The 13,753-nt window shown below is 38.5% G+C and overlaps 1 protein-coding gene across 1 annotated transcript in view; it reads left to right on the plus strand.

The window, feature by feature from the left end:
- dnah12 (dynein, axonemal, heavy chain 12) overlaps positions 1-13,753 on the plus strand; it is a 54,191-nt gene that overhangs the window by 22,773 nt on the left and 17,665 nt on the right. Inside the window, exons 34-52 of the mRNA XM_028456557.1 lie at positions 919-1,107; positions 3,295-3,414; positions 3,544-3,732; positions 3,807-3,958; positions 4,807-4,945; positions 6,035-6,201; positions 6,341-6,596; positions 6,687-6,983; positions 7,078-7,256; positions 10,088-10,280; positions 10,676-10,837; positions 10,927-11,121; positions 11,261-11,394; positions 11,473-11,635; positions 12,049-12,129; positions 12,227-12,403; positions 12,493-12,621; positions 12,710-12,799; positions 13,572-13,712. Of these exons, the coding sequence (XP_028312358.1) occupies positions 919-1,107; positions 3,295-3,414; positions 3,544-3,732; positions 3,807-3,958; positions 4,807-4,945; positions 6,035-6,201; positions 6,341-6,596; positions 6,687-6,983; positions 7,078-7,256; positions 10,088-10,280; positions 10,676-10,837; positions 10,927-11,121; positions 11,261-11,394; positions 11,473-11,635; positions 12,049-12,129; positions 12,227-12,403; positions 12,493-12,621; positions 12,710-12,799; positions 13,572-13,712 (3,153 nt within the window). The remainder of the gene's footprint in view (positions 1-918; positions 1,108-3,294; positions 3,415-3,543; positions 3,733-3,806; positions 3,959-4,806; positions 4,946-6,034; positions 6,202-6,340; positions 6,597-6,686; positions 6,984-7,077; positions 7,257-10,087; positions 10,281-10,675; positions 10,838-10,926; positions 11,122-11,260; positions 11,395-11,472; positions 11,636-12,048; positions 12,130-12,226; positions 12,404-12,492; positions 12,622-12,709; positions 12,800-13,571; positions 13,713-13,753) is intronic.

A 13,753-nucleotide genomic window follows, 5' to 3' on the forward strand; every position in this document is an offset into this window, starting at 1 on the left:
CCATTTAGTATCTGCAGAGCTGTAGACGCTGTATCTGTAGCTGTATCTGGGCGAAATTCTCATTCGGGACACTAATGCAGAAAAAATATGTCCGGGCCCTATACTTTTTAACATGTTGCTTTCAGGAAAAATGTTACTGAAATATCAAGTGTGTATTGCTTAATAAAGCTGAAAAATCTTTGCTTTCTCGTTCTGCTGGATTTTTGTAAAATAGGTTTGATTGATGATTTTCAGCACTTTTTGCCATGTCACAACTCTGGACCCTGCCAAAGCAAGATGTGTCACAGAAAACTTCTAATCTTTTTAATAGATTTTTTGCTACATTACTCCTATTTCAACCCTTTTTTAAACCACTTTTTCTGCCCATTTTTGGCCACTCTAATTTGCAACTTTTAACCAATTTCTGTGGTTTTTAAAATCCCATTTTACCACATTTTTTGTTGCTTCAAACCCATTTTATTTTGGTGGTCCAGAGGTCAAAAGAATGAGAACCACTGCCCTAATGTGTCAGTGAACTACATATTTGGCCCCTGCTAAAAATAGCTTGGGTAACCCCTGTTGCTATGACAGTGGAGCTTGTGTGCATGAGCATGTCAAGTGTTTTTTCCATTTTATTCTGCAAATAATGTGGGTATCAACTTTTTAATGTCAATGTTTAAAATACCAATGAAGGACATTAGATTTAAGAACAGGAACCACTGTACTTCAGTGTGTGATGGCTGTGACCAACTTTCATCATGTTGTCCATTCCTCTACGTTACCATTAAAAGGTAACGGAGTGGAAACACCTTCATCCTTAGGAAGAAACATTAGGAAGAATGCAGCACTTCTGCTATGCTGCTCATACAGCACAGCAAACTTTACATCCCAAATGTGCCCTAAAGAGAGTTTCATTGTTTTTCCTTCTTCCCATTAAAGCCTGCTACAGTCAGCCGCTGTGGAATGATCTTTATGGAACCTTCCCAGTTGGGCTGGAGGCCTTTAGTGCGCTCTTGGATGAATACACTTCCTGATGCTCTTCAGAACATGGAGCACCGTGATCTGCTGCTGGAGCTCTTCATCTGGCTCCTGCCTCCTGCGCTCAACATGCTGCGCAAAAACTGCAGAGTATGTACTTAGCTCTACTTGTACTGTATCTTCTATCATTACATCAAGGCATTCTACTCTCTTACCACTTTACTCCATCTTTCTGTAGAGCCACCAGCACATGAGTTTCCCCATGTTGTGCTTTAAGTTTACCTGCACTCATCTGATTTAAAGGTGGAGCTATGTTTGATGTAATATTTCTTCTGTCCTGAGAGTCGTCAATACATTATGTATATAGAAGAAGTAACGGAAAGAGTCAGAGCTCTGTAGCAGCTGGAATCCTGTAAAATTCAGTCTTAACACTGGATCTCCACTGGATACATAACATCTCCGTGCTCCGCTCTCCGTCTGTGATGCGTAACTGTTGTGGCTCCGCCGCACATGAGATCTCGCTACTTCACACGTAATCATGCGATATAACAAGTTGTAGAGAACCTCAACACCATACAAACAGTTGATTGTGTCCTTGGAGAGGAGCAGAAGGAAATCCACTCGATCGTACCCTGTAGATCTTCAGTTTTTTATTGTGATTTGACCATGAATAAGATCAATATTTACATGTGAAATAAGATCCACTGCCGCCCTGCCCAGGGTGTAGCCCTGCCTAACGCCTGAAGAAAGCTGGAGATAGGCACTAGTAGACCCCCGCCACCCTGAAAAATGGAACAAGAGGGTCAGAAAATGGCTAATAAGATCCACCTATTCTATTTAGAATTTAAAAAAAACCCAGATCTTTTATTCTGTCTGTGCACTAGTTCCTGTCCCACATGAGCTTATGTTTGCTGAATTCATGTCTCGTTTTTCCGGCGTCTGGCAAAATTAGGAGCTCTGCGTACATGTTGGAGAGGGCTCCGGACTGATGGAGTCGTTACACAGCAGGGATTGAACGCATACGCAGGAGGAGGAAATTGATCAGTTCAATTGCTGTTACGCAGCAGATATGCAGCTGTTACGCATCCAGTGGAAACTGGGGTAATCCCTGCCATTTGGTCTGAATGGAAAGAATCAATCGGATGCCTTCATGTGCCATCCATGTCCACGCCCCCATATGCCCCCTCTCTTCGGGACACCAAATTTTTGTTTTGCTTCGGAGGGGAATTGTTATTTCTATGTCAAATGTTCATTAAGGTTTGTGGGGGCGTGGTTTTAGTCAGAAGGCGGAGCAGGGGGTGGAGATTAGAAGAGGTCTTGCTAGCTCAAATTATGCTAGCTTTGCACCTTTGAGGCATGCACTCCCTTTTTAATTTAAGAACGATGTAGTATACATGCCAGGCCAATAGATGGCGGTGTGATTTTGCAATGAACCAAAATAAAAGCATGCACAGAGACACGTCCTCTGTGATAACAGTAGAGCTTTAATCAGACCTACAATGTTAGACCTGACACGGCCCGAGGTGACAGAATAAGACACGAGCCTGAATAAAGATGATTTCTCTTTTCTTAATTATTCACATCCGTGGGCGGCGCACACATGTAGAATGATCCGAGGCCAGTGTCTTTAATAACTCAGCTTTATTTACTAGTTAATTGTTCTGCATCCTACTGCATGACAAGCAGCTCCATGCGATGCTACAGAACATGTGCTGTGTGTGTAACACACACACTCTACATATGTGACAGCACACAATTACACAACAAGTTAAGAACGAGTCGTGGAATGCGTTTCTAAAATAATTTATTCATGTACCTGAGGACAGCCTCCATTCACCTTCACAGCCTCCATTTGTCCAACTCTCTCACGCTAATCAAAACATATCACCTGACCGTTCATTTAATGTGCAGCGTCTGAGCCGAGTCCAACCAGTCTGTGTTAAAAAGATCGAAATTAAGTCCAGCCCTGGGTTCAGGCAAATATCTAAAGCTCTAAGTAGGAGTGCAGCACTGTGATTGTTGTCAGAATCTGGTGCAAGCATGAAATATGTCTCTGCTGATCTGAATGATGGTAGTAAATCAACACTTTGTTGGAGAAGTTCAGTTAAATTCCAAAGAGTGATGCACACCAACAGTGTTCCTCACACTGACGCTCTGCAGCGTTTTCAAAAACTTCCACTCTGGAGCCCATTTTTTTAGTTTTCAAGCCCCAAAACGCCGTTGCCATGCAAACGAGCAGACAAAACGCTCACGCTTGAAAACACTCATGTAAACAGGGCCTTAAATACAGAAAATTAGAGGATTATTTCAGTAAATTTGTTATTGTTTTGTTCACAGGAAGTTGTTTCTACAAGTAACAGTAACACAGCAGTGTCCCTGTGTCGACTGTTTGAAATGGTTCTCATTGAACCTGTGAAGACACATCCAGATGAGAAAAATGTCCGTACATGGATCATGGTAAAGTAGCCTAATTTGTGATTTTCCTATTATCTTGAAGTATGTTCTTAATGCATTTTATTACCATTAATACATATTTTGTTTACGAACAAAACTTCATGGCACATTTCATCCCTCTTTATTGTGTAGGCAGCTTTTGCATTTTCCTTGGTCTGGTCCGTAGGGGGCTGCTGTGACGCAGACAGCAGGGAGAAGTTTAGTGACTTCTTCAGAAAGCTGGTTTCAGGAGAAACTAAGGAACATCCCATTCCTGAAAAAGTTGAAAAATGGGTGTGTTCGATGGATGAAAAAGGTCTGGTGTATGACTACTTTTATGAGGTACTGTTATCATAACAAGAAAAACATGTTCACTTGTCAGAATTTGCTAAATAATGATTCTTTGTCATCCACAGTTTAAAGGAAAGGGAAAATGGCTTCACTGGAATGATGCCATCAAAAATTCCCAGTTGTGGGACAAAAACACCAAAGTACAAGATATGATTGTTCCAACTATTGATACAGCGCGCTACACCTATATGATGGACCTCTGCATCACCTATGGAGTGTCAGTATTTGTCAACACAAATATAATATAATGTAATGTAATATAAGAGACTATATGTTATTGTTGCATGTGTTTCAGTGACTCGCTGGCAGGGTTGGGGTCAATATAATTGCAATCATATAATTGGTAACTGTTTACAATTATGATGTAATTATAATTAAGTTCAGATAATTGACCTTGCAATTGTTATTGTCATGAAAATATTTTATAAAAAAATTCTATTAAATTACAATTTAATCAAACCCAAACCAGTGTAACCATACAGTTCTATGTCTTACACATATGCACTGAACAATCATTAAAATATGTTTCATATCAGGTTTTCCCACCTACCTGTCAATTCTATTCAGCATCATTTTACCATTAAAAATTAATAATAATAATCAAGGGCTATACTGTACTGTCAGAAAAAAGGCTCAGACGCCCACACCAAAAATATCAATCCCAATATTTTTATTGATAAGGAATCCTAACAAGGAAACCAAGAGATGAGAAACAAATTAGATAATATTTTTATTGTATTTTACAGCTGATTTAAGACATGAGCCAAAACTGACACGTTATCATAAGAGATGCTAACAAAACGCTAACACAAGAGGAAGGATACTTTTTATGATGTTTTTTATTGCAGGCTCAGTAATTGTGATTAATTGTAATTGAACTTTAGTAATTGAGAATGTAATTGTAATTGACTTACAGGGGAAAATAAGAATTGTAATTTTAGTTGTATTTGGAAAAAATGCTGGTCACCGTAATCGTAAATGGGTTGTAATTGAAGACGTAAATGTAACCCTGCTCACCAGAATGTTTACGTTTCATCAAATCCTGTGTGTCTTTGCACTGCTCAGTCCTTCATTGTTTGTTGGTCCAACTGGAACTGGAAAGTCGGTGTATATTAAAAACAAACTGATGAACGACCTGGATAGAGATCAGTACCTTCCCTTTTTTATGAACTTTTCCGCTCGCACGAGTGCGAATCAAACACAGGTAAGCAACTCAAAGTCTGTGTTTTTGAGGTAATTTGCTGCATACAGAGAGACGTCAGAGGTTTTGCTTTGCTGAATACATGATTAACAGATGAACAGAATATGAATCAACAACAATATCAAGTCAATAGGAGAACAGGCACTCATGTAATGCACAGCTGTGGGCGTCAGGGTCGGCTCACTCCTGGGCCTTGAACGTAGTTTTCTCAGCATTTTTATTCTATGTTGTTATCTGGTGTTTCTCCTCACATGGCTGGCACATGTGTCTTTTTTTTTATGATATGTAAGACATATGTGATTGTCAGGAACAAACAGGAGCTCATCAAAGATAAAGATATGCACAAATTATATAGGTCAAAGCAATTTCACCCCTGGGATTAATAAAGGAATTCTAATAAAAGAATTCTCAGCATAAATTTCAAATGTTTATATCTAATAGTATTCTTTTCATTAGAAGATGTTTTACACAATCAAGTTATTATTGTTAGAGATGACATTTACTGCTGATATAAAGCAATACAAATTATGGTTAAGATTATTGATTTATTCATTCTTATTATTGTTTTATCATTTAGGGTCTATTGTGTCTGTTTATTTGATTTATTAGGTATATGTGTATGAGTTGTTTAATGTGTATTATGTTTATTATTTAAAATAGAAGTCTTATTTGTTAATGATGTGCATTTTGGTCAAACTATCTTTTTTAGTGTTAATCTGAGTTTCCTAGTTATTTATAACTGATTCGTCTCTTCGCTTACGTACATGGTGTTGGTGTTGTTAGATTTAGATTAAGTTGAAATTAGATGTCCTGGAACTGGTAGTCCTTGTCCTTAAAATGGCAGCCAACAAGTTGATCTGAATACATTTTATGAATAGAATTATTGAGTATAAAGACATTTAATTATAGTATGTTAAAAAAAAACCATGAATGATAATCCATTTCAACATTACTTAATAGTTTTTTTTCCCTTCCACACTATCATTGTGTTTGTAGTATAATAATAGGGTTTTCATTAAAAATAGTTTGGAATGAATTAATAAAACCATTTTTTGACATTGTTAGTTATTAAATCTTTACTGTATGTTACAGAATATCATCCTGTCCAGGTTGGATAAGAGAAGGAAGGGGGTGTTTGGGCCCCCCCTGGGTAAAAAAAGTCTCCTCTTTATAGATGACTTGAACATGCCTGCACGGGAACAGTTTGGAGCTCAGCCTCCTGTGGAGCTGCTTCGGCAGTTCATCGACCATGGAAACTGGTACTTTAACACATCATATGTATCAGGGTTCTTGATTATGTTAATAAATCTTGTCATCTGTGTGAGGTGATGAAAGAAATACATTGACTGAGTTCCAGGTCACTGGAAACACCAGCATTAAAAGTTTCTTGTTTCACAGGTATGACCTAAAGGAAACTTCTAGGATCTCACTCACAGACCTACAGCTCATCGCTGCTATGGGCCCCCCTGGTGGTGGGAGGAATGCTGTGACATCTCGCTTCCTGCGACATTTTAACATGTTTAGCATCAACGCTTTTAGCGACGACACAATGGTCCGTATTTTCTCCACCATCGTGTTATTCTATCTCAGAAACAATGAATTTCCACCTGAAACATTTACCCTTGGCAACCAAATTGTGTCTGCTACAATGGAAGTAAGTATCATTGTTATTATTATTATTATTATTTAAAAACTCAGCACTTATGTTGTTTGTTTGATTGTTTGTATTTATTTTGCCCTAAAGGTGTATAAGAAAGCGATGGTGCATTTGCTTCCCACACCAGCCAAATCTCACTACACTTTCAATTTACGAGACTTCTCTCGGGTAATCCAAGGCTGCTTGCTGTTGAAGAAGGAATCCAAGAAAAACCAACATACCATGATACGGCTGTTTGTCCACGAGGTCTTCCGTGTGTTTTATGATCGTCTGGTTGATAAAGATGATCAATCATGGCTTTACAAGCAGATGAACCGCATCCTCAAAGACCACTTCAAGGAGTCCTTTGAGCAGGTGTTTGATGACCTGAAACAAGGCAGTAAAGTAAGATGAAGTTGCAGTATTCTCACCATAGTTTGCTTTTATCTTGAAATCTTAATTTGTGCAAATCAACCTTTTTTTTGAATATATTTATTAGTTGGTCGAGGACGACATGAAACAACTAATGTTTGGAGACTACATGAACCCTAACCTGGAGGGTGATGAGCGCTTGTACGCTGAGGTGACCTCCATTGAAACCTTTGCACAGGTTGTGGAAACATGCCTGGAAGATTACAATCAGATGCACAAGACTAAAATGAACCTCGTCATCTTTCGGTAAATAGATCTTCAGCTGTTACAACAAGCTGTTACTGTTACTGTTATTACTCAGAACAGACAAGCTGGGGAACTTTTAAGGAATCAAGGAAACAACCCAATGATGCATTTAGTCTCAAATAATAATTTTATTGCCCTGCCAGCCAGCTACACACACACACACACACACACACACACACACACACACACACACACACACACACACACACACACACACACACACACACACTGACCTCTGAACTGAGCTCTGTGGGACAGAAACCAGAACATTTCCAGAACATTCCTGAGAATGAGACTGATTTCTGGGTCAATAACACTGTTTAGTAGATATTTTATTAATTCATAAGGATGGCTTCAAGAAGTGCATCCACACCTTCAGCGACTCTGGTGACTAGATTACATTCAAACTCAAAGTAAATGCCGTAACGTCAAGCGACCTCCTTTCAAGCGATGCGACTCGCGCGATTCCAGCAACTCAATCGCGTGATCTGAGTTGTTGGAAGTCACTCAAAGTTGAAAATTTTTAACTTTTCAAGCAACTTCAAGTAACGCTGTGTCACGACATCCAATCATCAATGAGTTATTATTTTATGTTATTATGTTTATTTGTGCACTATTTACGAGTTCGCTATTTGATGTGTGCTGTAGACTATGGTTCCTACTTACCCCAGTTTCAGGGGGACAGGTTTAAGAGTAACTCAGAAAGCGGACCGCAAGGTGAAGTAGAGGGAGTGACTTTTATGCTGAGCTGTATCGCCGTGTTGGTGTGTACCCAAGTGGAGGAAATAAAGAGAACTCTGGAGTTAAGACTATTGTAGCCCGTGTTTACTCAACGCCAGAAGGACTGGAGGGGTGAACAAGAAAAGAGGGTTACAGTTGCATACTCCTTGAATAAGGCTTTTAAATTCTAAGTACCGGTACGTTTTGAGTGAACTTATCCTTAACTCTGTAAGTTAAGCATTTAAACCATAAGTATAAGTGGAGCTGTCTATGATAAGTGCTGTAAACGTGCAGACGTAGAGAGGTGTGCAGCCCTCTCAGTGCTGCCGCCGGCTCTGCAGACACATACTATTCTCTGGTCATCACTTCACTGGAGCGATGAAGAGACGAAGCCAGCTAAAAGTGCAACTATGTGTAAGCAACTAATGAAGTCATGTTTAGCTGAGTGGACTATTGCACATTTAAATAATGTATACACAAAGAGAATAAACAAAGTGACAGTGCAACAAATGCAACTACTTACCGTTTCAGTGGACTATAAAGGTGTGTTCACAGCGAATGCATCTTCAGCGACTCTGGTGACTAGATTACTTATAAAATCAATGTAAACAACTTGAGGTCAAGCATCTTCTCTTCAAGCAATGGGACTCGCACGATTCCAGCGACTCAATCGTGCTGCTGTCAAAGGTCAACACCACAAGAAGTGCAATCTTTTTAAGACAGCAATGCATGTTTTGTTATTGCAATTAAATAAATGAATGTATTTTATTGTATAATTGTGACCATCACCAGCCCTCCCTTAGAAAGGTAAAAAACACTTTATTAAAGGGAGAATATAAAAAGAGAGGGCAGTGTTTTTAAATTTTTACTTTTCAAGCAAAGTCGAGTGGCGTTGTGGCGTGACATCCAATCACGTCACTGCGGTAGATGAAGCGAGCAAAAAGCACAACTATGCTCAATCGACTCAACAGGGGCGATTGAAGCAACTATAGCCATTGAAGTCGCCTTCGGTGTAAACGCACCTTTATAGTCACTTTACAGTGAAATTCTAAATACAGTAGTTGCATTTGTTGCCCTATCACTTTGTTTACTCTCTTTATGTTTAGATTTTTTGAATGTGCAATAGTTGACTCGTTGTGTTGCTGACTTAACAACTTTGTCACAATATAAATTTGTTTTCAGACCCTTCTGACTACTTGACCACTACTATTAATATTTTATGTAACATTTTGATTATTTTGAAACCAAATATTAATTATTTTGCTGTGCACAATGGTGCATTATTAAAATTGCATACCCAAATGCTCCAATAGGTGTTCGCGTGGTGGTGTTCTTCTGAAAAACTTTGTGGAGGCTGTGCCTTTTGCTCAAATTCTATCAAAGTTGGTACATACTGGATGTTGTCAAAGAGATGCTGAAGGTGTTCGGTGGCATCTGTGTGCATGGAATTGTTGTTAGCATGTGTTGTACTCTGTCAAATGAGGGGGAAAAACAGGCGAGGATAGAAATTTCACATTTCAATTTTGGTTTATGCGAATTTACTCAGGACATTTGTTAAGTATGCACAATGGGCACACTAGTCATACTGAACCGTTCCATGATGCATTTTTTACTCTTCTCTAAATAGGGCTCTTGTTTTGAAGTTAACAGGATGTGTTGTCGATAGCACAATGAAGGGCAATATGGAATCTGAAATGTGTATATGTGAGTTTTATGCATCAAATGAGCACATGTTGATATTCTACTTTGTCACTTTCTCACAAAATTATTTCAGAGGTGGAGAATCAATTGAGATATTTAGCTAACCAAACTTATAGTATACAAGGGATAGTATATACTCATTGAGTTTGCAGTGTGTAGTATGTTAGTGGGACAGTTACAACACAGGCACTAAGAACATGCATTTGAACCATATCATTGTGAGGCAATTCTTAAATATTTTTTAATGTCTTTTTAGGCATTTTTCTTGATTATATGATCAGGGTTTAACAGGTTAACATAGGTGTTTTTTTTTTTTCAAAGGCTGAGTAAATGGCAATTTTTTTTTTAAAACAAAACTTTACTTGATTCTTGTGATACATCTCTGTTTCTATTCACTCTGTGTTGCACAGCTACGTCCTGCAGCACTTGTCTTGTGTCAGCCGTGTGTTGAAGCAGTCTGGAGGCCATGCCTTGCTCGTGGGAGTGGGAGGCAGTGGTCGCCAGTCCATCACACGCCTCGCCACCTCCATGGCCCATATGAACTTGTTTCAGCCTGAAATCTCAAAAACCTACGGCGTGACGGAGTGGCGAGATGATCTGAAGGTTGGCTAGAAAACATGTCGGTGAACTTTTATTGCAACGAATCGTTTGTGTTTTTTGTTCAAGTTATTTTTGACACCTACTTTGTATTTTGTAACTGGTATTCCCTTGCCCATTCATCAGCAATCGTGTCTAAATTCTATAATTTTTGTGCTCAGTTCATTTTTTTAAAAAGTCCCAATTTCTCAATTATCATTGATATTTCTATTTGTTAACAGAAATGCCATTTTTGTCATTGCCCATCTGTATTTGTATTTAATCTTAGTCAATTCTTATCAAGTAAGCGCTAGAAATGGTCAACTGTCAATTTGGTCGACAAATTGCAATTGACGCATTCATAACATATTGAAGACAGGACTCATAAAGTTTTAATGTGCTTACGTTTTCCTAAATGACAGATGTTGTTAAAAAATGCTGGGGTTAAAGGACAGAAGACGGTGTTCTTGATCACTGATGCTCAGATCAAAGAAGAAGCTTTTCTAGAAGACATGGACAGTTTGTTGAACACTGGTGAAGTGCCCAATCTTTTTGGTGTTGATGAGAAACAAGAGATTATTGAGGTTGGTTATTGGACGTATCATTGGCATATTTCTTTCACCGATTCTCTGTTTCTTGCACGTACCATAACTCTTTCTGCATTTCTCCTCAGACTGTTCGTCCCATTGCTCAGGCAGGGAATAAGAGTTTAGAGCTGAGCCATTTGACTCTGTTTGCCTTCTTCGTGGCACGCTGTAGAGAGAATCTCCACATTGTCGTGGCATTCAGTCCAATTGGAGATGCGTTCCGAATTCGCTTGCGTCAGTTTCCATCTCTCATTAACTGCTGTACTATTGACTGGTACCAGGTGAGATTGTGTATGGGTCATTGTTCTCTCCAATGTTAAGCTATTGCTTATATGTGAAAATATAGCATGTTTTCTTTGTGCCAGCAATATTAATAATAGATCTTTCCTTTTAAATTGTAACACTCTTGCCCCATGATAGCCTTGGCCAGAAGAAGCTCTTGAACAAGTGGCAACCTCCTTTTTAGATTCTCTTGATTTGAGTGAAGATGAAAGGCTAAAGGTCGTCCCAATCTGCAAAACCTTTCATACCTCTGCCAAGCAGCTCTCAGAGAAGTGTGTCAATGTCTATAACTTGAACATGCTAAGATTTAGCTTATGCAATCTCTGTAATTCATGACGTTTTTGTTTCAGATACCTTTCTGATCTGGGTCGTCATAACTATGTGACACCTACATCCTATCTGGAGCTGATTGAGACTTTTCGTCTCCTTCTCACCCAGAGAAGAGAAACAGTGATGAATGCAAAACAAAGGTATACCAATGGCCTGGATAAGCTCGCCTTTGCTGAATCTCAGGTATTGAAACACTTTATTATTATTATTATTATTATTATTATTATTATTATTATAATTATTACATCTTACTCTAACTCAGTGGTTTCCTAACATTTTCAGTTGCACTCCACTTTGAATAATAAGACATTTTCAGGCTCCCCAGCACAAAAAAATTTCAACAAAATGGGTAAAATGTTTTACCTTTATTGAAAAAGGTGAAAATTGTTACATAGTTACAATTACAGTTACATAGTTACATAGCTACAGTTACTCAGTTACAGTTGTACGAATAGCAGAGGGAAATGCTCCTGATTTGTGGCATTGTCAGGTTCTTTTTGATTCTTTTTCATTAGCCAAATAGGTTTGCGTTTCAGCTATCCATCCTCACTTGCATTTTGTTCAGGAAAGACAAATATTCTCGTGTCTATATGTAGGTTGGACAGATGCAGAAAAAGCTGGAAGAACTGCAACCAAAACTGGAACAGTCTAACATAGACACCACAAAAAGGATGAAGGTGAATATTTTTCATGTGCTCATTCCCTTTTAACTTTAACATGCAATTAAATGTAAGAAAACAAGCATGTTAACGTATGCTTTTTGTGATATTTCAGGAAATTGAAGTGGAGTCTGTGGAAGTGGAGGCAAAGCGTAAGGTTGTGTGTGCTGATGAGGAGGCTGCCACAATAAAAGCCAATGAAGCCCAGGCCTTAAAAACTGAGTGTGAGAGTGACTTGGCTGAAGCTATCCCTGCTCTCGAGGCTGCTCTGTCTGCATTAGACACTTTGAAGGCAAGTAACAACTAAGCAGCACACTTCATTTTTCCAACAGTTTTGTAGTATGAGTATATGAATAGACAAACATATGGCTTTGATTTTAGCCCTCTGATATCACAATCCTGAAGTCGATGAAAAGTCCCCCTTCAGGGGTGAAGCTGGTGATGGAGGCTGTATGTGTGATGAAACAAATAAAGCCGGATAAGATACCTAACCGAGCTGGGACTGGAATGGTAAGACTTGGATAGTCTTATTTATGTTATTACTATAGTTATATAATACTGACATCTTAATGTAATATTTGTTTTTTTTTTATTCTAGGTGTCTGACTATTGGGGTCCAAGCAAAAAGCTATTGAGTGATATGAACTTTTTACGAGATCTGAAAGAATATGACAAGGACAATATTCCTGTAAGTTTTTAAGAATTTAGCGTGTCCTCTGTTAAATAGATCCTTCACTGTTTTTACAAATGTAGCCAAAAATCTTTTAAAATGTCCTTATTAGGTATAGAGTATTACATACAGTATAGGTAAGATCTATGTCTAACAAAACACATTGTTATGCACCATATTTGTTTTATTGCCTTTTAAAAATGGGATTACTTTTAGCGAGTAAATCATGGACTGTTGAAGGACTCCCACCCAAAAGGACTTCTATCGTCATAGTTTGTGTGTTTTCAACAGTCTGTGATTTACTCTCTAACTTCAGCCGCCAGAGTGTGTCAGCTAACTGTTTAAGGGAGCGTAAAGGGCCCTTAGGAGAGCTCTTCTTCTTTGCTTCATTGTCTACTACCAAACCACAGAGTTAGTCACAGATATTTTTTGGGCACAACTGTTTTTATCCTCTTTTGGTATACAAAAGAGAGTTACATCAACATCTTTAACTTTTACTGTTTTTTAGAGCAACTAAAAGTAGCACAAGTTGTCATTTTGACAGAAAAAGCTGCTAAATTATCTAAAGAGCAGGCTAAATGCTTTATTCCAACAGAAAACAATGGGATGTTTACTGGCAGTGGGGCCGTTTGACATCATCAATCACATGATTCAAGATGGAAGAACACAGGCCCTAAAACTGTAAAGGAGTCTTATTTTCAAAAGGCAATAAAACAAATATGATGCATCATAATGTGTTTTGTTAAAAACTGTGGAGGATCCCCTTACTGACTACCTTTTGGAATTGCAGGAACCTGTGATGAAAGAAATTCGTGCTAAGTATATAAAGAATAAAGAATCCATCTCCAAGACCATATCAAACTCTTCTTCAGCAGCAAAGGGCCTCTGGAAATGGATTGAAGCAATGGAGCAGTATGACAGAGTGGCAAAGGTTGGATTTCACATGTTTTACAGAGAACGCAAGCTTTGGGT

The sequence above is a fragment of the Gouania willdenowi genome, chromosome 9, assembly GCF_900634775.1.
Source record: "Gouania willdenowi chromosome 9, fGouWil2.1, whole genome shotgun sequence".
In the NCBI taxonomy this organism is placed as follows: Eukaryota; Metazoa; Chordata; class Actinopteri; order Blenniiformes; family Gobiesocidae; genus Gouania; species Gouania willdenowi.